At 47.0% G+C, this 27,887-nt stretch overlaps 1 protein-coding gene across 1 annotated transcript in view; it reads left to right on the top strand.

The window, feature by feature from the left end:
* The window catches only part of LOC144145822 (uncharacterized), a 310,476-nt gene that overhangs the window by 279,491 nt on the left and 3,098 nt on the right, over positions 1–27,887 (top strand). Inside the window, exons 92-124 of the mRNA XM_077677578.1 lie at positions 187–369; positions 723–803; positions 1,352–1,534; positions 1,965–2,039; positions 3,066–3,248; positions 3,731–3,805; positions 3,948–4,130; positions 4,254–4,328; positions 5,238–5,420; positions 6,796–6,867; positions 7,121–7,303; positions 8,341–8,412; positions 9,617–9,823; positions 10,482–10,601; positions 12,634–12,738; positions 13,049–13,177; positions 13,570–13,692; positions 14,440–14,523; positions 15,237–15,356; positions 15,887–15,994; positions 16,358–16,486; positions 18,171–18,389; positions 18,959–19,075; positions 19,211–19,318; positions 21,602–21,730; positions 22,025–22,147; positions 22,360–22,443; positions 22,876–22,995; positions 23,576–23,638; positions 24,486–24,789; positions 24,879–25,021; positions 25,785–26,023; positions 26,810–26,984. Of these exons, the coding sequence (XP_077533704.1) occupies positions 187–369; positions 723–803; positions 1,352–1,534; positions 1,965–2,039; positions 3,066–3,248; positions 3,731–3,805; positions 3,948–4,130; positions 4,254–4,328; positions 5,238–5,420; positions 6,796–6,867; positions 7,121–7,303; positions 8,341–8,412; positions 9,617–9,823; positions 10,482–10,601; positions 12,634–12,738; positions 13,049–13,177; positions 13,570–13,692; positions 14,440–14,523; positions 15,237–15,356; positions 15,887–15,994; positions 16,358–16,486; positions 18,171–18,389; positions 18,959–19,075; positions 19,211–19,318; positions 21,602–21,730; positions 22,025–22,147; positions 22,360–22,443; positions 22,876–22,995; positions 23,576–23,638; positions 24,486–24,789; positions 24,879–25,021; positions 25,785–26,023; positions 26,810–26,984 (4,497 nt within the window). The remainder of the gene's footprint in view (positions 1–186; positions 370–722; positions 804–1,351; positions 1,535–1,964; positions 2,040–3,065; positions 3,249–3,730; positions 3,806–3,947; positions 4,131–4,253; positions 4,329–5,237; positions 5,421–6,795; positions 6,868–7,120; positions 7,304–8,340; positions 8,413–9,616; positions 9,824–10,481; positions 10,602–12,633; positions 12,739–13,048; positions 13,178–13,569; positions 13,693–14,439; positions 14,524–15,236; positions 15,357–15,886; positions 15,995–16,357; positions 16,487–18,170; positions 18,390–18,958; positions 19,076–19,210; positions 19,319–21,601; positions 21,731–22,024; positions 22,148–22,359; positions 22,444–22,875; positions 22,996–23,575; positions 23,639–24,485; positions 24,790–24,878; positions 25,022–25,784; positions 26,024–26,809; positions 26,985–27,887) is intronic.

Here is a 27,887-nt window from a genome sequence, read left to right on the forward strand (position 1 = left end):
TTAGAGCAACATGAACTGGATGTATACTGCATAACTGGTTGTAACGTGCTGCATCCCTTACTACCAACCTTTTGCTCCTCATTCAGTGTGTGCATTGTATCATGCTTCAACTTCATAACCACAGGTTGTTGCATCGCTCTCCTGATCCTTACGCTTGCGACCCCTCACCCTCTCCCCCTTTTTCAGAGGGCTGTCGAGCCGACGACCAGTGCCTGCCCAGCCAGTCCTGCCAGCACGGCAAGTGTGAGAACCTCTGCCACGTACCTGGCACGTGCGGGATCAACGCGCTGTGCGTCATTGCCGCCCACCGGCCGGTCTGCTCGTGTGAGAGAGGGTTCTTCGGGGACCCCAAGATCGAGTGCAGGCCCGGTACGTGCACTCGTCAGTTGCCCCAAGGCGGCCTCCAAACTAAGCTGCGTAGCTGATGTGCGGGTGCAGTGGCTCGAATGCATTTCGATTTCCCGTATGAACGTGTTTATGCATTTCTGCTAGCAGCTGACATTTGAAGCCTTCATAGTCATGTTCTGGTAGAAAATTGCCGCAAATCATCGTGGTTGAGGCAACAAGTGTGTTCAGAGTTGGCTTGCAACTGCATTTATAATAAGAGGCTCAGCTTTCACAAGTGTGCTGATCGAGGTCGAGGTTTTCTGCTGCTGCGGGAGCGTCCTTTTCAACTCTAGCTGCTTCTTCTGCTGCTAACTGCGCCCTCTGTCCTGTTGCAGTTCCGGTGGAGCCCGCAAAGGAGTGCCACGTGGACACTGAGTGCGCCATTCGCCACGTCTGTGAAAGCTACAAGTGTGTCTGTGAGTAGGAGGGCTGTGCTCTGCTATTGGGTGCTGACTGCATTGGGTACAGGCTAGCTAAGAATGAGCAGCTGGAACAAAACCTGCCCTTAAAGCTCAGAGCTGACCTACACGGGGTACGTATTATGACCACCCTTTTGATTGGGGTCCGTAGTGTAATGTAGATACGGCAGCTTTCCATATTCAAAGTGTAAGCTGAACCAATACCTTTTTCCGGTCTTCTGTTTTTTCTCAGGGGTCCTCTGAGGAGCATAGGAGGGGGTGCCCCATTGTGTATCTACTTGTAATTGTACGTCGATTAAAATGGAAGCAAGGCCAAGGAAGTTCGTGGCAATTGGCTGACTGATGTTGCAGTAAATTACACACACTCCCTCAAAACTCGACAGCTTTTTTTCTACTCTTAACTAACTGGTTTCCTATGAAATCTATTTTGAAGGCTTTGCTCTTGCTAAATAGCACCGGATTTTTCCACCAAACAAGCAGTTGGCCCCTCAGGTCCGTGTGTGAGTATCCTTAGAATACGTGTCCCATTTCAACGCCCCATGCAGACGGGTGCAGGACTGACGAGAGGTGCACCAGTGACGAGGCCTGCATCAACGGCATCTGTCAGAACCCGTGCGGAGTCTACGGTGCCTGTGGCCGCAACGCCCTGTGTCGCCCAATCAACCACCACGCCGACTGCTCGTGCCTGCCAGGACATCGCGGGAACCCCAACGTGGTCTGCTTCAGAGGTGGGCTCTTCACTCGTGCGTCGACGTTGAGTCGCCACAAGTTGGCTGTAATGACTGCATTCATGCCTTGAGGGATCTCTGCTGCAGTAGCTCAGGACTTGATACTCAGCTGTGCCAATGAAACCAGGTTGCGCAATTTTTTTAAGCTTTAAAGTGGGGTTGAAGGCTCTAATTAGATGGCATTGACAGGAGCACTACTAGCCGTGATATTAAATGGCATGTCAAACTAGGTCCATTGAGATTCATTTTGGGGAGGGGGGGGGGGGGGGGGGGGGGGAATTTAAGAACATATTGTGTGCAGTAAAAATGATACCGACAGGTTTGCGGGTGGTTTTCTTTCTGATTAAGAGTAAATGAGGTTGGCATCTTAAGCGATCTTTCTCTTGCATGGTACACGTTTGCACTCTTTAATATTTCGTTCAACTTTCAGACGAACCGAAGCCCGAGTGCACAAGGGACAACGAGTGCTTCCACGGATTCATTTGCGACAACAACCGTTGCATAGGCAAGTCTTTTTTTAGAAGGATCAACATTTGGGCGAGTTGGTACTGGTTATGTATCATCTTGACGAAACAGCGTAAAAAACGGGGACACTAGGAGAGAAAGACGACAGGACGACGCTGTACTCACAACTATTTTTTAATAAACTGCACCACGCATATATATACTATGTCCCCAAAACCCACGTGCGCTCACAACATGACGCACATCGAGATTATCACTACAAAGTAACACCAAACTCTAAGTCACGGACTTATCTAGAAATAAGAATTCTTTTTCATGTAATGCTATCGACGGCTCACTTATGCAGATATCGCCTCTTTTTCTAATGTGAAATGCATGGGTGTTTTCCGCTTTTTCATGACACCACCATCCTTTCGGTTCACACTAATCAGACCACTAGGGAAGTTATCGAAGCATTTCACATTAGAAAAAGAGGCGATATCTGCATAAGTGAGCCGTCGATAGCATTACATGAAAAAGAATTCTTATTTCTAGATAAGTCCGTGACTTAGAGTTTGGTGTTACTTTGTAGTGATAATCTCGATGTGCGTCATGTTGTGAGCGCACGTGGGTTTTGGGGACATAGTATATATATGCGTGGTGCAGTTTATTAAAAAATAGTTGTGAGTACAGTGTCGTCCTGTCGTCTTTCTCTCGTAGTGTCCCCGTTTTTTACGCTGTTTCGTCAAGATGATACATAAGTCTTTTTTTCCCCACTCTCCACTTTTTTCTTCTGTTTGCCTTAGTCTCAGTTTACTATGTTCAGTGTGGTTGAGTGCTGAGCTTATTTAGGGCTTATGAAAGGCTTGCCTAACCCTAGGAACATGTTTATGCTTGCTGAAGATTTTGGTATAGTATTTAAATCGGCAATTGTTGTAGTTCAAGAGACTCAGGTGAAGAAAAATGTTTAGCTCTCCTTACAGTGACGAATCACGGCGGAAACTGTTGAAGCAGAGCACCATATTGAAGAAATTGAAAGGGTTTTCTTTGTCCTAACGTGCTGTACTTTGCAACAACTGTGCTGCAGAGGGCTGTCGACATGACAACAACTGCCCCAACGAGAAGGCGTGCATCAACGGCCAGTGCCAGTACGTCTGCAGCCTGGCCAACATCTGCGGGGTGAACGCCGACTGCCAGCCGCACAACCACCGTGCGCACTGCTCCTGCCCCTCTGGCTTCCAGGGCGACGCCCAGATTGAGTGCAAAGAGAGTGAGTCTCCTCTTTGGCCCAGCTGCCCTCCCGGTTATATTACAGACAGTTTCTACCAATATGACGGATATGGCACCTAACAAATCATAATTCCCTTTGAAAGTCTCCATAGAAGCGTGTGTATTCAGTGCATAGGCTTAATGGAGTAAGATTTGTCCAATATGTGCTATAAAAAAAACATTTTTTGACTGGAAATGAAAATTGCGAGTGAATTTCACAATTTCGCGGCATTTAACGTGCTGGTATTTATTATAGCGCAATGTGTCCCTATTTAAATGTTATTTTAAAGGGCAAAGTGTTGCTGCACCTGTGACCAAAACTTTTCCCCTCATTGGCACATTGAGGAAACAGCAGCGGAAACACCTGCACCCCTGGCTCAGTACCTGTCCAAGGTACAGGGGAAAGTGACAGTATCAGAGTTCTTCTCATTTGCATTCTGTATGCCAGCTCTAACGAGTCCTTTTTTTTCTGGCCTCCCTCAGTTCGAGAACCAGGGCCCTGCTTCCAGGACAACGACTGTGCAGTCGGGAGCATCTGCAGCCAGGGCAACTGCATCCGTAAGTTTCCCAAGTTCATGTTTGCAAATTTAATTGACGTCTCAGCAAGGTGTTACGCCGTCACTCGTCGTGCGTCTCCTGCGCGTCTTCTAACCCCCCCTTTTCTCTCTCTCCTCCTCACTCCCTCCCCGCCGTCTCACAGCGGGCTGCCGCAACAACGAGAACTGCCCCTTCCTGGAGGTGTGCATCCGCAACGTGTGCCAGGACCCGTGCCGCGTGTACGGGGCGTGCGGCATCAACGCCGTCTGCAAGGCCATCAACCACGGCCGCGTGTGCGCCTGCCTGCCCGACCACACGGGCGACCCCAAGCACCACTGCGTCAAGCGTGAGTGTTTTCGCTGGACTGGAAGATGCTGCGTGCGTGCAGATGTGTACAACCCGTGTTTGGTGTTTGTTTTGCGACTGAGCTACATGTTTCTCTTTCCGCCTCGCTCTCCTTTTGCCGCAGTGTTACCCCCACCCGAATGCACAAGGGACGACGAGTGCCACTATGGTCGCATTTGTGAACTCTCCCGTTGCACTGGTAAGGACCGGAATAGAGGTGTGGGAATGGCTTTTTTAGGTGACACTAAGGGTCAGTCACATGGATACACTGGGGTAGGTTACAACAAGTGCAAAAACTGCTGTGTCATGTTGAATGATAATCTAAGCTACATGTTGTTGCAGCATGTATCCTAATTAAAACTGATGTATCTGATATATCTTAAAAGTGCAAACTGATGTATCTTAAAAGCGCAAAAACTCTGATGTGTCATGTTGCATGATAATCTAAGCTACATGTTGTTGCAGCATGTATCTTAATTAAAACTGATGTATCTGATGTATCTTAAAAGTGCAAAAACTCTGATGTGTCATGTTGCATGATAATCTAAGCTACATGTCAACTCTTGCACTGGTAAAATGTGAATCTGGAAATATTACTAGCACTTGCAAAGTGGTCTAAGCTTGGCGTGGTTGCCTTTGTTAAAGGACATTAGTTGTAGCACCCAGATTTCGTGACTAGGAATAGTGAAATTTCAAGGCCAGTGTTCTAACTGAGAAGTAAAACAAACAAAAACAAAACACTAAACTGGAGTTTTCGTGCATGAGCAAGAAACACGTATGATCATGAAGCAGCCCAGCCACTTGAATTTAACAGCCGACTACACTGCAAACTGCCAGTTATGAAAGATGCTGCCATTACATAGCTAATCACGATTTCATAAGCTCTGTACCTCCAGGCCACTTTTATAGAATCGCTGCAAATGCAAAGTATGACCTGTGAATGGCACAGTTAGCTGAATAATTGTGCAATTCTTTGGTATAGTTGCCTCAACACCATTTCTACGCCACAAGTTTCTTCTAAGTGCCTCGTTTTCACTCATTGCACTGATGGGGAGGTGCAACTCAGAGACTCTCTGTGATTGGTGTTCCCCCCTCCCCCCCACTCCAGTGGGCTGCCGGGCAGACAACAACTGCCCGCCCGACCTGTCCTGCATCAACAGCCAGTGCCAGAACCCGTGCCAGCGCAGTGCCGTCTGCGGTCGGGACGCCCACTGCTCCCCCGTCAACCACCGGGAGCTGTGCTCCTGCGAACACGGCTTCACCGGCAACCCCGTGGTGGCCTGCGAGAAAGGTACCACCGGCCACTTTGCACTCTTGCAGCCACCAATGATCCTCACAATGGCCCTAGGTGGTCCCTCACAGAACTGACCACCACTGGGCGCTTTTCACTCTTGCAGCCACATATGGTCCTCACAATGGCCCTAGGTGGTCCCTCGCAAAACTGAAAGAAGCGTGTCAGTATATGTCCCAAGTTTTAACACCGGGAGCGGCAATTCAAGTGTAGCGCCCTTGACTGTCTATCTCTCTGTATTATGAAGTGAATGTGCAGGGGGGGGGGTCTGTATTAGGACCGCTGGCAAGGGATGAAAATTGAAAGGAGCACGAATCATCCGGTATCAGGAGAGGCAAGAATGTAAGTGGGAAGAGAAAAAAAACCTAAAAAAGAAAGAGTAGGTAAGTAGGACGTGCCAAAATGTAGCTATCAAAAATGGATATTAGCTGTTGTGTGATGTCTTGGCACGTTCAACAGGTCTTTCCTCATGAATATACACGGGAAAAAAATGTTTATGGAGTTCCTTTTTTAATAATTTTGTAGAGGCTGAGTAAGCTTGGTGCAGTTCCAGCTTAATAACCGCTATGCATGTGGCAGGCCTAGGCTAACTCTGACCTCAAGTTAAGCCTATGCTTGCCTTTAGCTTAATGGTTCTGGCAATGACAGTACATTTTTTTTTTCTTTTGGCTTTCCCTGACGTTGCCTGGGTCCGCATAACTTCAATGATGTGAGCAAGACCTTTCCCGTTTTTAGTCTCAAAAAGAAGTTTACGAATATTGTATATTGGTTTGAACTGGGGCAGAGGGCGGACAGCGGACGCGGGCTCGATTCCCGGCCACAGCAGCCGTTTTTCTGGTGCAGGCAAAGAGCGAAAGCACCCGTGTGTGTTCAAGATTTCGGCACACATTAAGGATCCCCAGGTGGTCAAAATTAATCCGGAGACGGCGTGCCTCATCACCTGTGTAGCGTCGGCGCGTTAAACCCCACAATCATTCAATCAATCAATCAGTACTATATGGCAGATTAAATCATGCTCACGTAGTTTTTTGGTACGTGCAATAAATTAAATCTTTTCAAAAGCATGTTTAGTGACTTGCATGGGTGACATCAACTACTGTTTTTTTCTTTTCCCCCTGCCAAGTCATGAAACCTGAGCACCCACTATGAGTTCCCACTAGAGTCGAATGTCGGGTACATAGTAACATTTTAGTTAATCGTGAGTGCTTACCTTTGCTGGCTGGTATCCTTTATTTCCCTGCTGTGCATTGTTTGCGTCCTCGTTAAAAGTGAACTCAAAAAAGCGAATTTAGCATGCCGCTTGTTTAATGACATGCATTTATTAGCACAACTGTCACTATACACGTTATGTGTTTTGCACGCTTGCCTGTTTCAGTTCCCGATGGCTCATGCCGAAAGGACGAAGAGTGTGGCTTTGGAGAAATCTGCGTCAGCTACAGATGTGTCGGTAAGGGCTTGTAGTTGTAGTGCAGCCCCAGCAAGCTCCATCTTTTGGAGCTTGCTCTATCTTTTGGAGCTTGGCGTTCTTTGCACCATAAGCTGCACATTTTCCTTCTGTTTCCCTTCGCCTCTCTTGTTGTGCGTGCACATGTGTGTACGTTGTTAATCGTGGCATTGCAAGCCTCTCTTCTGCACGCATTGCTCTGTTTTTTGTTGCTGCCGTTTCCCTGATACACGAGGCGTGCCATCCCCCCTTGCAGAGGGCTGCCGCAGTTACGAGGACTGCCCCTTCGACAAGGTCTGCATCAACGGCCACTGCCAGGACCCGTGCAGCCTCGGAGGCGTCTGTGGCATCAACACCCAGTGCCGTGCTCACCAACATGAGGCCCTGTGCGAATGCCTGCCGGGCTACGCTGGAAATGCCAAGGATCGCTGCAGCCTCAGTGAGTGCCTCCCCCCCCCTGCCACTACTGTGTGCGCAGCAGTGGTGACCCCAGATAGCTCTAGCATCACACTGCACGAGTGTCTGCGGGGTAACACTTTCAGGGGCGAAGCACCTTAGGGGCTTTTGGCATCTCCTGTCATCGTCGTCGTAATCATGGTTCGTCTCATGTAGTCACGGTACTAAAACACCGGGAAACTTGTTTACGCCTAGCGCTGGAACGTAACGTGTACTAAAAAAACACTGGAACACTCGTTTACGCCTCGCACTGGAGCACTTTGAAACACGTACTAAAAAACACCAGGACACTCATTTACGCCTCGCGCTAGAGAGCTTCGTGCTTCAAAGACAAGATACTTTTACAGCAAAGCTGTATACGCCTACCCCCGAATAGTTTCATCTCCTTGGGCAAAAAAGCCAAGGCGCCAAGAATACACTTATGCACTGCATGCTTCGCTCCTCCCCAGGTTTTACGTTAGTGGAGATGGCCTGGGAATTGTTTTTATTATTATTATTCTTTTTACGTGCTCTTACCGAGGCTAGTATGTGGAAGTCTTTCAATTCCCCAAATTCTGAACTGGAGATGGCTGGAATCGCATGTGTTTGCTGCATTCTGTGAGCAGGTTTAAGTGAACACCTCAACTTTCATTTTGTTCACTCGGTGTTTTATACCCTAATTTATGTTTGCCCCAGTTTTTGCTGAGTTTTAGTGACCATTCTGGTGCTGCATCTTTAATTAAGATTGACGCAAGGGGCGTGTGGTAGCTCCATCCGTATTTGTTTTGCTCGTGTCTCTCTGTATTGCCTGCATAATTTGTACCGTCTTGTGCTCTGTTTTTAAAAATTCGTCATTTGTATTACTTTTTCTTATTTTCAGAAAATGAGCTAACTACTGGCACTGAAATTGCAGGCTTGAAGTTAATAAGATGCACATGGGGCAGACAGGCTGTTAATTAATCACCCGTCTCCACTTACACTTACGGTGCCCCGTGCTACCCTAAAACAAAACACCCATTCTTTTTCTTGCTCCCTTTGCAGTTCCTCTACCCGAATGCACTGAAGATCATCACTGTGGAACGGGATATGTGTGTGTGAACTCCAAGTGCAAGGGTAAGTTTATGCAGTATGGACTGTGGCCCACTAAGCAGAGAGGGAGTGGTGATGGTAACAATGTTAGCGCACAATTCAACGTTTCAGAGTAGGTCATTTGTCACACTAAACACTGCATACTTCTTTGTGCAGCAAAATCACAGTAATATAACTGCTGGCACTTTTCACCACCACATTCTAGGGTGACCAGAAATCCATTTTTATGTGCACTCGTAGCTAGGTGCATGCAGCTGAACATTTGAGTTCTGAAACACGCCGGTTGCAGCAGTAGGTTGGTTTCACCGATGTTTTCGTGATACCATCACTCCTGCTAAGCTTGCAAGCGCTAGCAGATTTTCACACATCCAGACCAGCTATCACAGCAGCCCATTGGAAGTTGCATTTGTCCCTGCCTAGGCCAAAAAACAACAGAAACTATTGTATAAAAGAAGTTCTGTTTTATCTTGGTGACCCCTTTATAGTGGCCAAGAAGATAAAATACCGTACAACTTTGAAATCAAGAGTCGGGTGGAAGCCCTTGTGGTTGGGAATACGCATGACAATTAAAAACTGACACCGACCATGAATGCTTATAAAATCATCTTCTTGGTCTTTTGGGTGGTATTCTGTTGTTGTTGTTTTTTTTTTAGGGGAGGGGGGTTGTAGAAACGTCTTTTTGGTTTTTGTAAACATTCATGGTCGGTGTCAGTTTTTAATTTTAATTGTTGCCAAAATACAACTTTGCTCAGTTTGAAAAAAAACTAGATTTTGGTAACTTACTGAGATCCATTTCAGCCACAAAATACGTTTTTTTACCAAAAGGATGCAAGAAATATTGAACACATTTCAAATTTCACCCCAAAGTGAGGTAATATGAGCAGCAGTGATGTGTTATGGGCAGCCACTAAAAGCATTTTTATCAATGTGTAACTGTGCATTAGCATTGGAGTGATGCAGTCAAAAAGCTAGTGGCCTCACTACAATTTCCAGTCATGTTTTTTGGTCACAAATTGCACAAACCAGATTCTGCGACATCGTAGAAAAATTGCAGGAAAGTGGCTGGGCTACTTTTGCCAGTGAAAGTCGCCACTGTATCTCACTTATTTGTTTGACGTTGGCGATGCAATTGGTGGTGTTGCTGGGACAAAACAGCCCTTTTAAGTGAACCAGCTTGTGCTTTGTCTTCATGGCCCCTTTAATTAACCCCTTCCCTCTTCCATCGCAGACATCAACGAGTGCCTGCACGGCCGCGGGCCCTGTGCCCACGGTGCCATGTGCACCAACCTGCCCGGAAGCTACAAGTGCAGCTGCCCCAACGGCCTGACGGGCGACCCCTACCACGGCCGCTGCCGCCAGCGCATCCAGGGGTGCTCCCGCGACACCGACTGCAAGGACAGCCAGGCCTGCAACACCCTCACCGAGCAGTGCTACGGTGCGTGTCACACTGCGTGCACACCATCGCCGCGGGCAGATGCTCTGAACGGTGCCAGATTCTCCAGGAGCTAGGTTATGCAGGATCTGTACTGACTTCTTGTAGTAGCCACATTTGTCTCTGGAATGTCATTTTTGTGCTTGTAAGATGGCATAACGCATCACTGGGGAGCAATTTTGGAAGGGCATCCGAACTAAGTTGTTCGTTAATTAAAAAATTACCTAGAGGCGGGTTTGATCCTGGCCACAGCGTCCCTTTTTCTAATGGATGTAAAATGCAAAAACGCCTGTGTGTAGAGATTTTGACGTGCGTTAAGGATCCCCAGGTGACCTAAATTAATCCATAGCCCTCCACCACGGTGCACCTCATAGCCCATGTGTAGCTTCGGCGCATAAAACATCCACAATTTTTTTACACCTTTTCACTAGCAAATGCTGATTTGCACGATGACACTTCTTGTTAAAACAAGCATCATCAACAACAATCAAGTGCCTGTTGTTGAAACAGATTCATCCTTGCTTTGCGGCCTTTGGCAGCGCACACCAGCTAAACCAGGAAGAACAAGCAGAGTTCACACAAGTCATGCGTTCAAGATCGCACATCTCTTCTGACGTGGCTGCCCTCCCTCCAACTGCGTTTTCTGTTCCTTCACGTGCAGACGCCTGCCTCAAACCCGGCGTTTGTGGTCGTGCTGCTGAGTGCCGAGGTGTCAACCACCGGCCAGAGTGCTTCTGTCCAAGCGGGCTCCGAGGGAACCCTTACGTCGAGTGCACCATTGGTGAGTGGGGCAGCGTCTGTTTCACCACACTACAGCACCCTTCTCATTTTTTTAATCACGAAGAAGTTGGCTATGAAAGAACCTTTGGAAGCGGGGGCGGCAAGTCTACGCAATGCTTAATGCACTCATAGCTGTGCTTGTTCTGCCCGATTCACCTGTGCATTTACCTGAAAACGGGAATCGACACTTTCATGCCCGAAGAAGCCGTAATGGCTGCCATTCAGTTATGTTCACTTGTGCTAAATCCTCATAATCACAATGTGGAGCCCGTCTGGCTGTCTGCTAATGCGAGAATTTAGGGCAGGTAAAGCTAAATGAAGCAGACATTGATTTCTTGTGTTTCATGTTTGTTGTCTTGTATACAGTTAAACCTCGATATAACGAAGTCGTACTTGGGGCCGCAAATTTCGTTAAATCGAGAATTTCGTAAAATCGAGGTTTCGATTTTACAGTTCATTTAACCAGTTATTGGGGTTTTAACACTTTGGCCCTCGCCAGGCAACAACTGCTATGTAGTTACCTCTCCAATTAAAGCGAAATTTGTACTAAAACTGGCCGCGAAAATTGTGTGAATTAAAGAGTTTCAACACTTGGGCAATGGAATTCGGATAGCCGACGGTAGTTCATGTGTCATCGTAAAACCGGTGCTTTTTCCGCAACGCCTCATTAAATATGATAGCAGACTAGGTTTCCACTTTTTCTTTTTTCATTTCGGTCACTACTAAATGCCGCTGTTAGTCAATTGAACCCGCGTCCATGTCCCGTGAACTTCACCCCGCCGAGGTGCTCGTTCGAAGTTACGCCTCTTTTCGTCCATTCAGTGGTAGGCTTAGGCGCGGCGGGCCAACAGCGGAAGGCTGTTATGAAACTTTCGAAAGACTTTTTTCATGTACAAGGGCTCCGCAGTATGGGCGCGTGATTCAACCACAACACTCGAGATAAAACCATGATTGCGAGTTGAGCGGAGTACACGCGGACCGCTTCACTGTGTGGAGCAGCGCTTACGTGATCCGGAAAGCGGAAAGCTTACATTAAAAATCTTCCGGCCAAATTCGATTAAGCAATTACTTTTATGCCCACTGAGCCCTTACGAAACTGATTTCTCCGCACCGCAGCTGTCTAATGAACGCTGGTGAAACGAAGATGACCACGTTCAAAGAGAGCAATTTATTGCCACCAGCACTCGATGTTCAAGCCGTAGTGAAGAAGTCCGTAAGCAGTGCTTGGCGTTTCTTGACCAGGGCGGGCTTTACGTGACGCTCGTATGCTGACAGCGCTAACAAGGTCTTAAACATTCGTGTGCACCTGCGTGCCTCCGCAGAACATCGATGGCATCCATCACACTTCGGTGGCTGTCAGTTTCACCGAGCTTCCTCAGGCTCTTGTTCGGAACACTTTTCTTTCTCTTGGAGTGCTCATGCTGCTTACAAGACTCACCTAACGATGCACGAACAAAATATTAATTTGGTTATCAGCGAGCACAACCTAGCGCAGCAGCACCGTGAGCAATGACGCGTAGAAAAAAAAAATGCTTGAAGTAAGCTTCGGTAGCCTAAGCATAGAGGGCGCTGGCGTAGGCAACGATGGAGACGTCAAAATAGTGGCTGCACTATTAAACCGTCTATGACCGCTAGCGGTCTGTGCAGCTTCGTTCTTCGCTTTTAATTGTTGTTAACCGTAGATTTCACCGCTTTTCTTTCATTTTAGCCTTCAAGAGTCAATTTGAGTACTGAATTTTTTCAATGTAGGGCCTGAGAGGCAAAATAAAACGTGCCTCGACCGGAATTTCGTTCTTCCTTTCTTGCCGTGACTTCGTTAAATCGAAAGCGCCGCACAAAATTACTTCGTAAAATCGAGACAAAAATACATGCATTTAGCAAAATTTTGTTAGAAAACGTGAAAAAATTCGTTATATCGCGAATTTCGTTAAATCGAGGTTCGTTATATCGAGGTTCAACTGTATCAATAAAGTGAACCAAGTGTGGTGATTTATTAAATGCCCTATGAAATGTTTCCTTCTACACCCTACCAGCCCGCCACTGCGCTAACTATCAAGAATGCCCCGGCAATCTGCAATGCCTCGGCGATCGGTGTGGCTGCCCGCGACCCTTTTGGCAGTGGAACTCCTTCTGCCTTTGTAAGTACTTACCTTGCAAGGCCCTGTTATAGTAAGGTCACAAGTTCAGTACTCATTTCCTTCTTGAAATCAAATTGTCACCAGAACTTTACTGACAGCCTCGAGAGGGGTTAATTATGGCATCTGCCTGTGTAAAGTACGTAGCTAGAACAGTTGTTAATCGCTGCGTTGTATGCTGTTTTGCTTTCCTTGCCAGTTTATGAAAGAACCAAGGCTCGCTCATTTTTGTTGCTTCTACCTTTGACCTGTGGTTTTTCTCCCATGCAAGGTGACCTGTGATGACCTTTGCTGCTGTGTTTCCCTCCCTCAGTGACGAGCGTCAACTGTTCGACGACCAACCCGTGCCCTGAACACCAGGAGTGCGTGTATGAAGGCAGCTACTCGGGCTTCTGTGTCTGCCCCAAGGGATTCGTTCTCCTGCCAAACGGCGTCTGCAGGGGTGAGTCGGCAGCACTAACCACAGACCCCAACATTCCCTTTCGCCAGGCTACATTTCCTGGTTTTCTAGTCAGCTCATTTCAACACCTCGTACTTAGAAATAAGAAAAAAAAATTAGTTCTGACGTGTGGTTCTGCCGTTCAGTTTGATGATAGAAAAACCTTCCGACCCAAGGAACCATCATTTCCTGTCATTATGCTTCATGTGTGACAGACCATTTTCATTTTATTTACACAAATAAACTGCCTGAAGTCAAGGTTTCGGGTGGTGTCTTGTAAAAACGAGCTCTCTGTTGGCGGAGTGCATTGCGCGTTGAGGCTTACAACCAACTTGTGCTGCGCGAGAACTTGCTTGTGACAGTTGTTTCAACTTCTGTTTCTCCCATCCGTGCAGACATAAACGAGTGTGAGCAGCACCCCTTCCCTTGTGCTCGTGGAGCGCAGTGCTACAACAATGTGGGCAGCTACCACTGCACCTGTCCACCAGGAACGACCGGCGAACCTTTCCATGCCGGATGTAAGCGCCTTTTCTGTTGCACCCACAATCGCCTGTGTGTCTTTATGGTTAGCGCAAGCTTGACATTTGGTTGGACGATTACATGGATTGTTTCTGTGAAAAGATATTGTATAAGGGATTAAGGGATTGTGACAATCATGCCTAGGGCTTCTAAATAGCTTGAAAGAGTCAACTTATCTAGGGAAAGAATGCCTTGTGAGCGAGAAAACACGTTGGTAGGCAACACAAAGGATAATTGATTTGTGGTGCTGTAGGAGGGAGCAATTCCGCTACTGCTCTCCAAGTAGTGCTCCTTCCTGCCAAATATATTCACCTTAGTGAAACAACTTGTAATTTTACGGGTTGAGCGGATATGCCTTAACCTTGAAGATTCGTGTCGCAAGCGTGTGAAGGTAGGCGATAGGCCTAGTACGAGGTATGCAGCACAGATGTCATGGCAGAATAATGTGTGTGATTGTGCTGCCTTAAGTGGGTTACAAAATAAGAGAAAGAATTAGGCAGGCAATAAGCAAAGGCATTGGGTAAACAATAAGAGCATAAGTGGGTGAACGACGACGGCAGAAATGAGAGGAAGTAAATTCCTGTGAAACAATTAGGTTCACTTTGTGGAGTGGCCCCCTAATTATAGTTTAATTTACTCAGCCTGGTAGCTTGGTACCTTTGTAACCTTAAAAGTCTTGACGTTAGCATGGAGTAATTTGATTTTTCACTCCCTATTTTCCTCTCTCTCTTTGCCCTTGTGTACAGGTGAGCCACCGAAAGGGGAATGCACGACTGACGGTGACTGTCCAAGCAACAAGGCTTGCGACATCTCTATGCTGAAATGTTACGGTGAGTGTTCGCATATCTGACATTTTGCTTTGCGTCAGCCGTGGCAGGCTCCCGCAACTCCCATTTGAAGCGAGTCTCCTTGCATCCCAATTTTTTAATTTGTTTGCCCTTGTGGCCCCCAAGACCTCGGAAGCTGCCCAAAATTCCCTTTTCCCCTTTCCCTTATCACACAATAAAATTTTTGTTCATTCATTTTGGGAAGGAAGTTAGCAAGACAAAAGCCTTGCCTCTTTATGCTCTCTCTTCAAATGTCTTTCTTTTTGTTTTCATTTTTCCTGCCCCTCCCCTCCTTTCGACTCCTTCCCCCCTTTTTTTTTGAAGCATAGTACACCTGCTAAGACCCATTTATACTGGTCTTGGTTCCAAGCAGGAGGTTTGTCTCGCATTATCATCTCATATGGCACACACTGTCATTTAACAAAAACTTCTAATGCTCTTCAGTGTAGTTCTTCAAGCACGGCCAATCACCTCAAATACAACACAGGACAGTGACACAAAAATGAGACACAGTCGACGGAGCTGAAGCATAACTGCTTGTCCTCACATTATTCACCCCGTCCTTGTGATTTGAGGCACCCCTGTTAGGGTTCACAACTAAACCTGTTGTGATACTAGATGCACAGTTACACCTAGGAGTACCACACCACGCCTTGTCCTTTGAAGCCGTGCCAACGCGATCACAAGCTGAAGCCTGAGCGTTTGTCCCTCGCCAGACCCCTGCCTGCTGCCTGGTGCCTGTGGAGAGCATGCCAGGTGCCGAGTGGTCAACCACAAGCCCACCTGCGAGTGCCCTGCCGGATACTCGGGCAACCCGCGCGCCTATTGCTACAAGCGTGAGTCTTCCTTGGTGTTGTCCTTCAGAATGCTTCGCAAATTTACAGGAAACTGCTTGCCCTGGGCAGTGTGAGCGTGCGTTAGTTTCACGACTCAAGTTATACAGGAATGTTATGCGTATGCTCGAGGCTTTTATGAGAACCATTTGGATTCAGATTTGAAGTAAAGAGCCACTACAATCATGTCTGGATTGTAACTACTGAAACAAATTAGCCAGCAGCGGCATTGAAACACCTTCAGAACTGCTTTTAGACCTCGCATGTTAGCAACAAAACACAAGGTTTTCAGTATAACTCACTTAGCTGAGATAGCAGCTCACTCAGCTGTCTGACAGAGGCATTAGACTGGTGAAATATTACCATATTTGTGTGGTAGTGCAAAAAAAGAAAAAAGCTGTGTTCATATACAGCTTAGCCGCCGTGTGTGAACACAGGTTGCTCGCAAGTCTAATTAATCAGCAAGCAGTGTGCGTTGCGATGAAGTGTAAGGCGGTGCAAACAAGATTGTCCTTCCTTCCTTCCTTGCCCAGTGGTGGGATGCCCGCACGAGTTCCAGTGCCCAGGGAACCTGCTCTGCATGGACACTGGCTACTGCGGCTGCCCTCCCATTTTCCAGAGGAAATACGACTACTGCATCGGTACGCACGTACAGCTTGGTCTCGATCACATAGTCACTTAGCACACGGGACAATGATAAAGGTTTTGTGTGTGTCTACCATATACCCGACGAGGTTGCCGGGCTCCTCAATCTCTTCTTTTGTGCATCAAAGGCAGCAGTCCTAGTTGTAACAAGTTAGCTTCTATGTGCACTGGCCAGAACTAGCATAGCTGATGATTACTAGATTTAAGCAGAGGCACTACTTCTCTTTTTTTAATGCACTTGCGGTCCTGTGATGTACGAAGTGCCAAGGAAAAAAGACAAGTTAGCACAGTGGACCAACTTCTTCATACATGGTTATGTTGCTGTAGTGTGCTCATTGCTGTAATTGTGCCTCGTGCAGCTACGAGCAGAAACTGCTCCACGACCAACCCCTGCTCGAAGAACGAGGAGTGCGTCTACACTGGCAGGCAGACTGGCTTCTGCGTTTGCCCACGTGGCTACAGGCTGCTGCCTAACGGGGTCTGCCGAGGTGAGTGAAGTGGCAAATAAGCTAAGACTTTTTTAAACATCACTGCTGGCCTCTACAGTGCCACTCGCACACAAAGCTATACTGCAGAAACAGTAGCCGTACCACGAGCTCTGCCATATCGTTATCAGTTGAATTTGTTTTTCTTCTTTTGATTCATCCGACTCATGTACACAGAGTAAAAAGTCCAAAATATGTGGTGCCTAGTAAGGATCACTGAGGGGAATTGTAAGCCTTTTCGGGATCCACAGCTTGGTTTGGGTCATCCAAAATCTGACTTTCTTACATTTACCAATGCAGTAAGAAGATCAAATCTTCTGGGGAAAGTGGTGTGAGGAGCAAGAGAAATCAAATTGCGGGAAATCCTTTCATTTGCATCATGTCACTGCTGGTGCTTTTTGACCATAATTAAAAATTTGTGCATATGTCCACTCATTAGCAAAAACTGCTTGGCGAGTGGCTGTCGAAACTAATCGTGGTACCATTAAACATGTAATTTAATTAAGAACAATGCACCAGCACAAGTCAGATGCCAGCTGGCCACACCTGGGTCTGAAACTCCTGAGTACCAGATTTTTTAAACGCCGCCTGCTTGTTCATTTTGCACGGTTTTAATTGATAACTTAATGCTAGTAATCCGCTAGAATGGATCATTATTGGTTTATATATATGTTTAGTACCTAAGGGACCATGAAGGCAGTGCAGTGCAATTACCGTATAATGCGGAATATAGGTCGAGGCGGAATATAGGTCGACCCCCTTACCTTGTAGCCGAAAAATGCAAAAAAAAAAAAATAATTAGGTACCAACCATTGTTTTATTGAGACTACAACTTGTTTCGTCTCAGATTACTCATTTAAAACTGTCTGAAGTATCGTCGGACGACTGCTTCTGGCTCGCTGTCGCCGACACAGCAGGTCGTCCTCGGTGCAGTCCAGGGAATTGCTTATGCAGCACTTCTTAAACACTCGCAAGACCATGTCATCGTGAAGCGAGCGCAATTGGGACACTCGTGTGCAGACCGTAGCGACAGCCAGTCTGTGCAGGCGGTAAGCAAACATCTTGGGGTATCCATTCGTAGAGACATCGCACGACGCTAGCGGACAAAATCTGCCCCTTTGTACAGCAGCACAGGTGCACAGAGCAGCGCCCATGAAGCGAGGTCGTCCGAGCGTTGCATAGCGAGAGCTGCCCCTTCAGCTAACGCCGCTAGCAACACTTCTTGGTGATACCGAACTGGCGCAAGGCGGACACGTCATTGGCCTGGGAAAACCCCCACCCTTTCTTTAAATGCTGCTGTGAACTGGCACCAAGTGCCTAAACTCATTTTGAGCAAGAAGAAAATAGCACGCACACACTCGCCGACAGCGAGAGAAGCAACAAAACAAAGATGGCGTCGCGTCCGATTGATGGTGGTGGCGATGGTGCCTTTGGGGTTTGGATGGGCTCGATGGGCTGCCTGGTCGCCAGATGACAACTGCCAAATGACTGCAATATAGGTCGAGGGGTGACTTTTCGGCAAATTTTTCTGTAAAAAATCTCGACCTATATTCCGCATTATACGGTAGATGCTGATTTAGAATGTGCTGTCCTACCCAAGTAGAGCTGTTCACTATTTATTTAAAGTAAAAGAGTGATAATATTTTACCAGAAACACACACGCCTGATGTTTTTCCCCGTTTGCCAGACATTGACGAGTGCACGGAGCTGACACCCCCTCCGTGCTCCAAGACTGCCCGCTGCACCAACCTGCCGGGCACGTACGAGTGCCAGTGCCCCGAAGGGACCCACGGAGACCCATACCGGGGAGACTGCCTGCCGAGGGAGCCGCCCAAGCCCATCTGCACCACTGACGACGACTGCCTGTCCCATGAGGCCTGCGACCTAAGCAAGCAGGACTGCTACGGTGAGGCTCTCCTTTGCTGCTGTAAACTCATGCAGCGACCATTTGTGTCAAGCCCAAACTTACGCCCCTGCCTGCCCCGTAACGTACTGAGAGACTGTCCAAACCAGAGGAGTTAGCTATACAACATGACACTAGGTGGGGCTGATGCTCATAGCCTAGAAATCGATTTGCTACAAATCAATTGCTGGCTGGTTTATTTTCGAAGTTGGAGGTTTAGAGGTATGCAATGTAACCAAAAGATGATATTGTGTGGCATGGGAACTAACTGCCTTTTATGAAAACTGAAGGGACTGGTGAGCGCATAGATTTTCACCGAGGGCTTCAGTTGAAATTGCTATGAACAGCAACTAGTTATGGGAGCTTTGAAATGGATGTGAAATGCACATGAGTGACAGCAGCTTATCGGAGTTCGCTTTCAACAACTCGTGTAACATTACCGTGTTGACTCTTTCCCTGGAAAGGTGTCAGAATCGCTTTGAATTCTTTCTTCCCTTTCAACTTTTGTGGCTGACGAACACGTTTGAACAGAACATTGAACCACTGCTGTTCTCTTGCTTCTTTTGACACAGACCCATGCATCCACGACCCCTGTGGCTTCGGTGCTGTCTGCCGGGTGGAGAACCACAAGACGGTTTGCGTCTGTCCAGCAGGATATACCGGCAACCCACTTGTGCGTTGCATACGAGGTCAGTAGCTATGCCATTAATGCTCTTGTACTTCATTGGTTGCGTGCAACTTTGCATGCGAAAGAGAGCTTGGCACTGAGGACCCTACCATTGTTGAGGCTAACTTAAATGTCCGTTGTTGTTTGTGCCCTCCAGTGGAAGTCTGTGGAGTGGACTACAACTGTCCCGGGAACCTCATCTGCCTCTCAAGCAGCACGTGCGGCTGCCCACCCAACTATGACCGTGTGGGAGAATACTGCATCCGTGAGTGCCTTCAGTTTTTCTGCGGAATTCTTCAAACGTGTTAGCACTCTTTGGCGAGTACCCCACTAACGAAGTGTGGCACCTTAAAACAGCAAAATAAATCCGTAATTGGTCAAGTTAGCATGTGTAATCTTTATATAGTGCAAATGTACTAGTGACTGCTGCCTTCAGAATTGATGAGAAAGAATTGAAAAATAGAAGAAAAAAATGCATTACACGATGTGCTAGCAATACATTTGTGTGTAATAGCAAAGCCGACTTTGAAAAAAATTTGTATAGCACTTTACATCGGCCTTCATACTTTGATAAGAATGCTGAAATCGCCCCTGATAAGGTGGCTTCCCAACAATGTGTTCGTGTAGTACAGAGAAGTTGAGAAAGGGGGAAAGAATGTCTGATTTATTATTTAGATGATTCTAGGAATTTCTTTACTATTTTTTTGTTTGTTTCAGTGACTACTTTGGTGGTGTACGACAGAGGTCACTGCGCTAGTACTGATTATAAGCAGAGTTCTGCATGCTTCGGGTCATGTTGCTATTGTACAGAGGCTGTAGGTGGCATCACTGCAGCTACAAGGATTTTCTTGCAACAATAGTTCTTATTTTTTTTTTTAAATACCTTACAGGCCCTTGTTGCAGGGCATTGTGTAAGGGGGGTGACAAAGGGTGAGTGTCGCGACAGAACTGTAAGGGAACATGAAACTTTGAATGAACTTTGAATGAACGGAACAGCAAATAACACGATATATGTCACTAAAGAGAAAAGGAAGAGAATGTACAAAAAAAGGTCATTTGAAGTGACACATGGGAACATTGCAGGTGGGAAGGAATGCAAATATGCGCAATACAACTTAGTAAAAAACACCTAGTACACACATAGTTAAAAATATTCTATAACAAAGCGCAGAAAGCAACTTGTTCTTGTTTCGAAAACACAGGATAATGAAGGGCGATAACAGAGTTTTACTTGTGTGTATAAGGACATTATAAACTACAAAAATGCAGGCGGTCACAAAGTGTGAAGCGGTAAGAAAAAAGAAAGAGAAAGAAGAGCGCGTGCTGTTTCACCGAACACAAGGCCTTAATCTGTAAGCGGGAGGAACCGGAGTAAAAACGAATGGATATAATTACACTGGAGCGATACAGGAGGTGGCACAAATACTTGTAAAAAGAACCAGTCGAAGTTTCTACCACTGAAAGAAAGAGTGGAGAAGTTGTCTGAATTTTTCGGGGTCTGATTGATATGCGATGTCATTCGAGAGATCATTCCACAAGCGAATAGCGTGAGGAAGAGCCGATGAGTTAAAGGCGTCGGTTGACCCATATAATCGCATGAAACTTAAGTTATTATGCAACCTGCGAGATGTAACGGAAGGTATATCAAGTTGAAATGGGAATGGTTTATTACTGTAAACATACTTATGGAAGAGGCATAGAAGAGAAATATCCCGCCGAGTACTCAGCAGTTGAAGAGAAAGGCAGAGCTTAATTTCCGTTATGCTGCTATGGTAGTCGTAATTTCGCGAGATAAAACGGGCTGCCCTATTTTGAATCGCTTCAACCATGTTGATTAGGTAATGTTGGTAAGGGGACCAGATGGATGCGGCGAATTCAACTTGTGGGCGAACGAAGCTCTGATAAGCTAGTTGACGAACATGGGATGGGCAGCTGTGCAAGTTGCGGCGTAGGTATCCCAATGATTTTGAAGCTTTAGCACAAATGGTGGTGATATGGTGTGACCAAAAAAGATTTGGTGTGAAATGAATACCTAGGTACTTGTAGGAGGATGTATGCGACAGAGGGTAATCATCAATGATGTACGAACAGCTGGAAATATTTTGCTTGCGTGTGAAAGACATAATTTTGCACTTCTGCTTGTTTAGCGACATCAGCCATTTTTTGCACCAGTCATTAATCTTGTTGAGGTCATTTTGCAGTGTTAGGTGGTCGTCAGCACAGGTTATTGAGCGATATATAATGCAATCATCGGCGAAAATTCGCATGCGAGATGAGGTGCTGATTGGCAAATCGTTAATATAAATTATATAAATCACATGAGCATTGCACTTTTTTGTTTATATATACTCTTGAGTCAAGCATCAACACCTTCTTTTTAAATTCTATGATCAATAACGGTGGGAGATGTGCGAAGATCTCATTCAAAACTCAGGCACCTCTCCCGAGTTACAAAGAATGCCTGGACTGCAGCTCATCCAGCTAGCCGATAGTGTCCTCTTTGTTTCTGACGCTTACTCGCCTGTTTGTCTCTTTGAACCCAATTCAGTGACGAGCCGTAACTGCACGACAACGAACCCGTGCTCCCAGAATGAGGACTGCATCTACGTCGGACCCCAGGAGGGCTTCTGTGTCTGCCCACGAGGCTACGAGCTTCAGCCCAACGGAGTGTGCGTAGGTGAGTGTGGAAGTGAACTTGAATCCGCCTGCCTACGTGACACAAAAAACATACCCGACAAAACACACAGGTACGAAAACAGTTCCCAAAGGGCAGTCAATGATCAAACATACGCAAATAGAAAAACAAAAGGAGCCAGCTCACCGTAGCGTGGGCAGAATAAAGCAGAGAATTAAATCCATCCCTTGCGCCCATGCATTGTGTTTTTATTATCAATATCTAAGAGATCGACAGATCTGCTTTGGGAAGTCTTTCCTTACCCGTTCTTTCCTAATCTGTTTTGTGTATCCACAGATGTCAACGAGTGTGTCACCATCCACGACCCTTGCGCACCGGGGGCGAAATGCGTCAACCTTCCAGGAAGCTACGATTGCGTCTGTCCTCCCGGCACCGTGGGCGATCCATTCATTGGCGGATGTGAGTATATACTATCAGAGAGTCCTACTTGTGATAGTGGCACTGTAGTTGCACTGGCAAAGGTAGAGCCGTGGGTGCACTGTATAGATACACGTGGGCCATGCGGGGTTCTAATAACAGGCCCTTTAATTAATAAAGGCTCTGGAGCCTAGGGCTTCAAGGCACTAGATGAGACAGGTTACGAGTGAGCTGAAACACCTCTTCTTTTCCAGGTAAACGGATTGAGGAAGGATGCAAGACAAACGATGACTGCCCGTTGGACAAGGAGTGTGATGTCAACACACATCAGTGCACACGTAAGTACTTCCAGGCCTCTACTTTCACTGGTGGTAGTTTGGGTTTTCTTTGTACTTCCAAAGATAGCCTGAGTAAGCTTTCTTTACTGAGTGCACGCCATTCACTCAAATTATGCTTCGTGGCATAGTGGTGTTGTTCGAGCATCTATTGTCACTCCACCCAGCACTTGCCAATGCAGCAGGGCTTATCTTGAAGTGGGCAAATTAACTCCACTGCTTTTACGAGAGCATATATTTAGCTTATCAATAATACGACAGCATATAAAGATAAAGAGGTAAAACAAATGGTCGGCACCTGCTTGCGTGTGGACATTTGATGCATGTTGAGAAGTTCCACAAAGTACCGTACAAGTGCAGTGAGGAGACAGTGGATGTACATGTGCTGAACAGCTGCTGACCTCTTATTGTGTCTGTTTTTGTCGCATTTTTCAGCCCCTTGCCACGTTTGCGGACCAGGCGCCCTGTGCACTGTGACGAACCACGTTGCCATTTGCGTCTGTCCTCCCGACCTTATTGGTGACCCATACGACAAGATCCATGGCTGCTACCATGGTGCGCACATCCTCATCACACACTTACGCTGAAGGCTCCAACTGTAGTTTTGAATATCAAACGTGCTTACCATCCCTCTGCCCTTAATGTAAATTATCAAGCATAACCTGGAAGTAAAAACTGAAGCATCATTCGTACGATTACGTTGATCTAAACCACTGAATAATAGCCGAGCCACTCAACTGTGACTTTAGTAAGTCGCGCAGCATCAATCTCAGAACAGCAGCGGTCCTCTAAAACTGCTGAAGACTGAAGACTCTTTTTAAGGAATGCAAAAAGGTGAGGCAGCTTAGTTGGGGTCTTGATGTTGCTTTTTCATGAAGAAGGATGGAGAAAAAAGAAGTGAGAATAGCTCTTTGGCTGGACACTAATAGAGGGGATAAAACAAGACTGTCCTGGTTTCGTCCCCTTGGAACATTTGAGCATATGCTGTTGGAGCCTGCAACCATGCGCACTGTGTTGGCACTGCTAATAAAATAAGACATCACGCTGCTTTCTCCTGCTTGCTTTTAGGTGATACACGATGCTTGTTTCCCATCTAGGAACTCACCTCTCCGACTTTGTCTTGCCTCTGTTTTAGGAGTGCCCCCACCACCACGGACGGAACCACCTGGTCCTGACATTCCACCTGGTGGCCTCGATGGTATGCCTTTTCTCAGCACGTGTTGCATCTCAATCCCCATGATGTGTGGGGCTGGTCAAATGTAACTTGGTGTCACGCATGCGAAAAAAAAGCTGACTGGAGTGGATTGCCAGTCTGTTTTGGGAGTGAGGAAGGGCTTGGCAATTGTCCCTACGTACTTCTAGAACACCCATTCTGGTGCTATAACTGCCTGACATCAAATGTTACGAAGCAGATGTGGTCTGTCTCTTTTCTGCATCAGTTCATAAAAAACAGCTGGGTAGAAATAAATCTCCCAGGTGATGTGTACTGTTCTGGACATTTTAGCATTCGTATATTCTTTCTTACCTGTCTCTGCACCCATGAAGTTCTTACTAAGCATATGCTAATTTTTGTAACCAAAGAATGAAAAGTATTAGTTCCGGAATCACCATATTCACACTGTTGGCTGTTCACTTCCAAAGGCTTCAAAAGGGGCAGAGTTTTGCGGCTGGTAGTTGGGAATCGCAGATTTTTAAGCACTTTGTGAAAAAAAAGCAATTGTCCATGCAATCCTTGCTAGTAATTTCATCAGTTACAATCGCGCATGTCATATCTAGTTGTATTTTCATGCCGCAGTGGCTCAGTGCCAAGGTGCAGTGGTACCGAGAACCACTAACACGCTACGACAGTGTGCCTCGTAGTCATAGCCCAGGTGTTGTGGTATTCCGAACCCCAAATCGTTCAGTGTGCCAGAGATGAAACTTCAGTTTCTACCTTTGTGTAGATATCATCATCACACTCTGGTGAGTTGGCTAACAGGTGGCATGCCATAAAATGTGCTGGAAACCCCCGGCTATGCGATGACCCACCCCAAACTGTGGCGCAGTGATGTGCCTGGCGGACGGGGTGCAAGTGCTGGTGCAGCTGGACAGCTTCAACGGGGTGATCTACGTGAAGGGGCACAGCCAGGACGCCCAGTGCCGCCGGCTGGTGTCGAGCAGCGAGCGCGAGACGGTCGACTTCAAGGTGCTCTTCAACACGTGCGGCCTGGTGCACATCAACGGCGAGGCCGCCTTCGTGCTCGTCATCCAGAAGCACCCCAAGCTGGTCACCTACCGCGCCCGCGCCTACCACATCAAGTGCGTCTACAACACGGGCGAGAAGACCGTCACCCTGGGCTTCAACGTCAGGTACTGTCCCTCCTCCTTCACTTCGCCCCTTAATTGCCATGGCTGTTTCATACTGAGCCTGTTCCTCTCTGTTTCTCCTTCTCCTCCAGCATGATCACCACGTCTGGCACCATTGCCAACACGGGCCCCCCGCCCACGTGCCAGATGCAGATCTGCACCGTGGACGGCAAGGAAGTGAGCAGCGCAGAGATCGGAGACGACCTGCTGCTCAAGGTCACTGTACAGCCGCATGGTAAGCCACCGTGAAAGTGAAGTTGGATGCGTAGTTTAGTTTTCCTGGATCCTTTTCTCGCCAACTTTCTGGGCGGCCACATTACACTTAGGTCATTTGAACATGAGTGTAAATAGTGTCCATGTGGTGGACATGCGTGGTGTCATCAATGAGCCAGCCAGAAGAAAAAAGGCAAATTCAAAAGAATCGGAAAGACGCAAATTCTAGCCTCGAGTGGCGCTTCTGAAGAATGTTTTTCCCCTGCCTTTTAAGGCAATTTTTTGTATGTGAAATGTGTGATGTGTGTTCTGAGGGATCAGGGTTAATGTGTTGAGCCGTAAACTCTGGGAAGGATTAAAGAGTACATTCAAGGAAAGATGGAACAAGAAACTAAACAGTACAGAACCAAACTGGAATCTAAAAAGAGCTGTAGCTTGAAGAAGGAGAAAGGGACACTCATACGTAAGGCACCGCACTCATCACACTGATCAGCCTAGTGTGTCAGCAGGTGTTGAGCGGTATCAAATGGGACATTTTTTTTTATACTTCCTAGAGCGTAGCTAACTGTTGGCGCCTGGTTAGTTGGTAAGAACAGGTGCAGCTCTTTGTCTGCATAATAGCAGTGGACAAGCACCGCACTGCTTTGCAGCATTCTTTCAGTTTCTCACATCCTCCCATTTCTGTTTCATCTCTTTAACCATCATTCCCACTATGGCTTAGAGTAACAATAAGCCACAATGGTACAGTAATGCTAATGCGGCCACATTCTTGGAATGCCTCGCAGAGATCTATGGCGGGTTTGCCCGTGGCTGCATTGCCAAGACCATGGACAACGAGGAGGAGACGCAGTACGAGGTGACGGACGCCAACGGCTGCGCCACGGACCGCTCCATCTTCGACAACTGGGAGTACGATCCCGAGAACAAGGTGCTCATGGCCCGCTTCAACGCCTTCAAGTTCCCCAGCAGCAACAACCTGCGCTTCCAGTGCAACATCCGCGTCTGCTTCGGATCCTGCCCTCCCGTAAGGCTTCACTGGTTGCTTTCACACCCAAACTCCGTGCTCGGTTGCTGCTAAGTTCGGCAGTTGAATTCAGCTGAATTTGCCAAAACTAATTATGCTCATGAATGAGACAAGTACGAGGCATAGCCAGACCAAGAGAAAGCTTCCCTTAAAAAAAAAATATTAAAGCTGTACCACTCAATGTGAAAACTGTCGGAAGTGCAGAGCAGTGATTCACCATAATGGGCTGTAGCGCCATTATCTGCTCACTGCTACCACCCAATGCAATTCAGATTTACCACCTTCGCAGTGCTTGCGCGTCCCTGCCTGAAACTGCGCCAGCGGGAGTTCTGATCTTTTTGTGCTTGCTTTTCCTCCCACACATGCTGGCGTTGCACTGCCACTTTTTTTCGCTTCCTATTGTAAAAACCAACTCAACTAGCGTTCCTGACTAAATGGATGTGGGTGCTGCCAGTTAACTATGTATATTTTGCCTCAAATGTACTTACAATTTTCTTTGCCCTAAACAACGGTGAGATAGATGTACGACAAGCACCAGCGGTTCGCGAGTTTCGAACGCTTATATGACTATATAAACTGCTTGGCTTTTGAAGCCTCTGGGTTACGCCGCAACGACAGCCGCTACAACGGAACGCCGTGTGGCTCTACTTGGGTCCAGCGAGCGAGCTGCGACGACAAGGCGAGCACCTGAAGTGCTCTGCACTTAAAACAGGAAACTCACGCAAGCAGTGCCCTATGGAGACTGCCACTGCCTTGCATCGTGCTCACCTCGGTGGCTTGACGCAGGTGCACTGTGACGGCGTGGACGCCTTTGGCCGGAGGAGGAGGCGGCAGGCCACAGACCTGCAGGTGGGGGGCAGCTCCTTCCAAGAGGGGCAGCTCCGCGAGGAGATCATGGTGCAGTCCAACGCCATCCTCACCTTCGAGAGGAAAGAGAGCCAGGTGGCGCCCACGGCCGAAGGTACGAGCTGTCTTTTCGCACCGCTGGGATCAGTCAACGAGGCAGCACCAGTGCTTGATAGCTGCCCAGCAGTGTAGAAGAGTTTTCAACCCTTGGTGGGATCGGATACAATTTCACTGTGCGGTTTATTTACTGCAGGGCTCTCTCTGCATTGCTGCTTCTTGAAAGTGCTTATGAATTGTGTGGATGAATTATCTTGCTGCAAACGGTCCTGCTGTGCATTTTTAACTTTGTAAAAATGCAGGGCAGGATTGCATGTAAGGGGACAACTGATGTGGAGGGGGATGGTTTTGGGGAGATGAGTAAAATGCTGGCAGTTTATTTCCGTTGTGCAGCAATCCTTGTTTTCATGTCTGTGTGCCTGTTGTGTTGTGTGGAGGTTTTGATCTCCAAGCTGTCATCAAAGTGAGAGCTGCGAGTGTTGTCATGTGCACCATTACCAGTGGATCATTTAGATTCAAACGTTTGCAGGCAGTAATTTTTACTAGTCTTCCAATGCAATATGCTTCTATTATAAGTAACTATAAGTCTGTAAACTCTTCTTAAGAATCTGTAGTCATTGGGGATAAAAAAATTACAGGAATCAAATTGAAGTCTGAAGTTTATTTCCACAGTTCTAGCAAACGACAGCCTGCTTGTACAGAGCATTGCATCACTCCTGCGAGAAATTTGCGAAGCAAAAAGGAAAGCTGCTAAGGTTGCTCCTTTACTGAAACTCATTCACCTGAAATCGCATTTTATACTGGTTCGTAATTTCTAACACCACATGTGATACCAATACTAGTTGTAAAGGTAGCGAAACAAATCCACTTTTTGCTGTAGTGTTAACCACATCATATAGAAGATTTTAAAAGAAACAAGCTGCCCTGTGCGGACCAAACAATTACCATAATTGGTAAATGA

This window comes from Haemaphysalis longicornis, unplaced genomic scaffold (assembly GCF_048455015.1).
Source record: "Haemaphysalis longicornis isolate Haplotype H1 unplaced genomic scaffold, Haemaphysalis longicornis Haplotype H1 scaffold_7, whole genome shotgun sequence".
NCBI lineage: Eukaryota > Metazoa > Arthropoda > Arachnida > Ixodida > Ixodidae > Haemaphysalis > Haemaphysalis longicornis.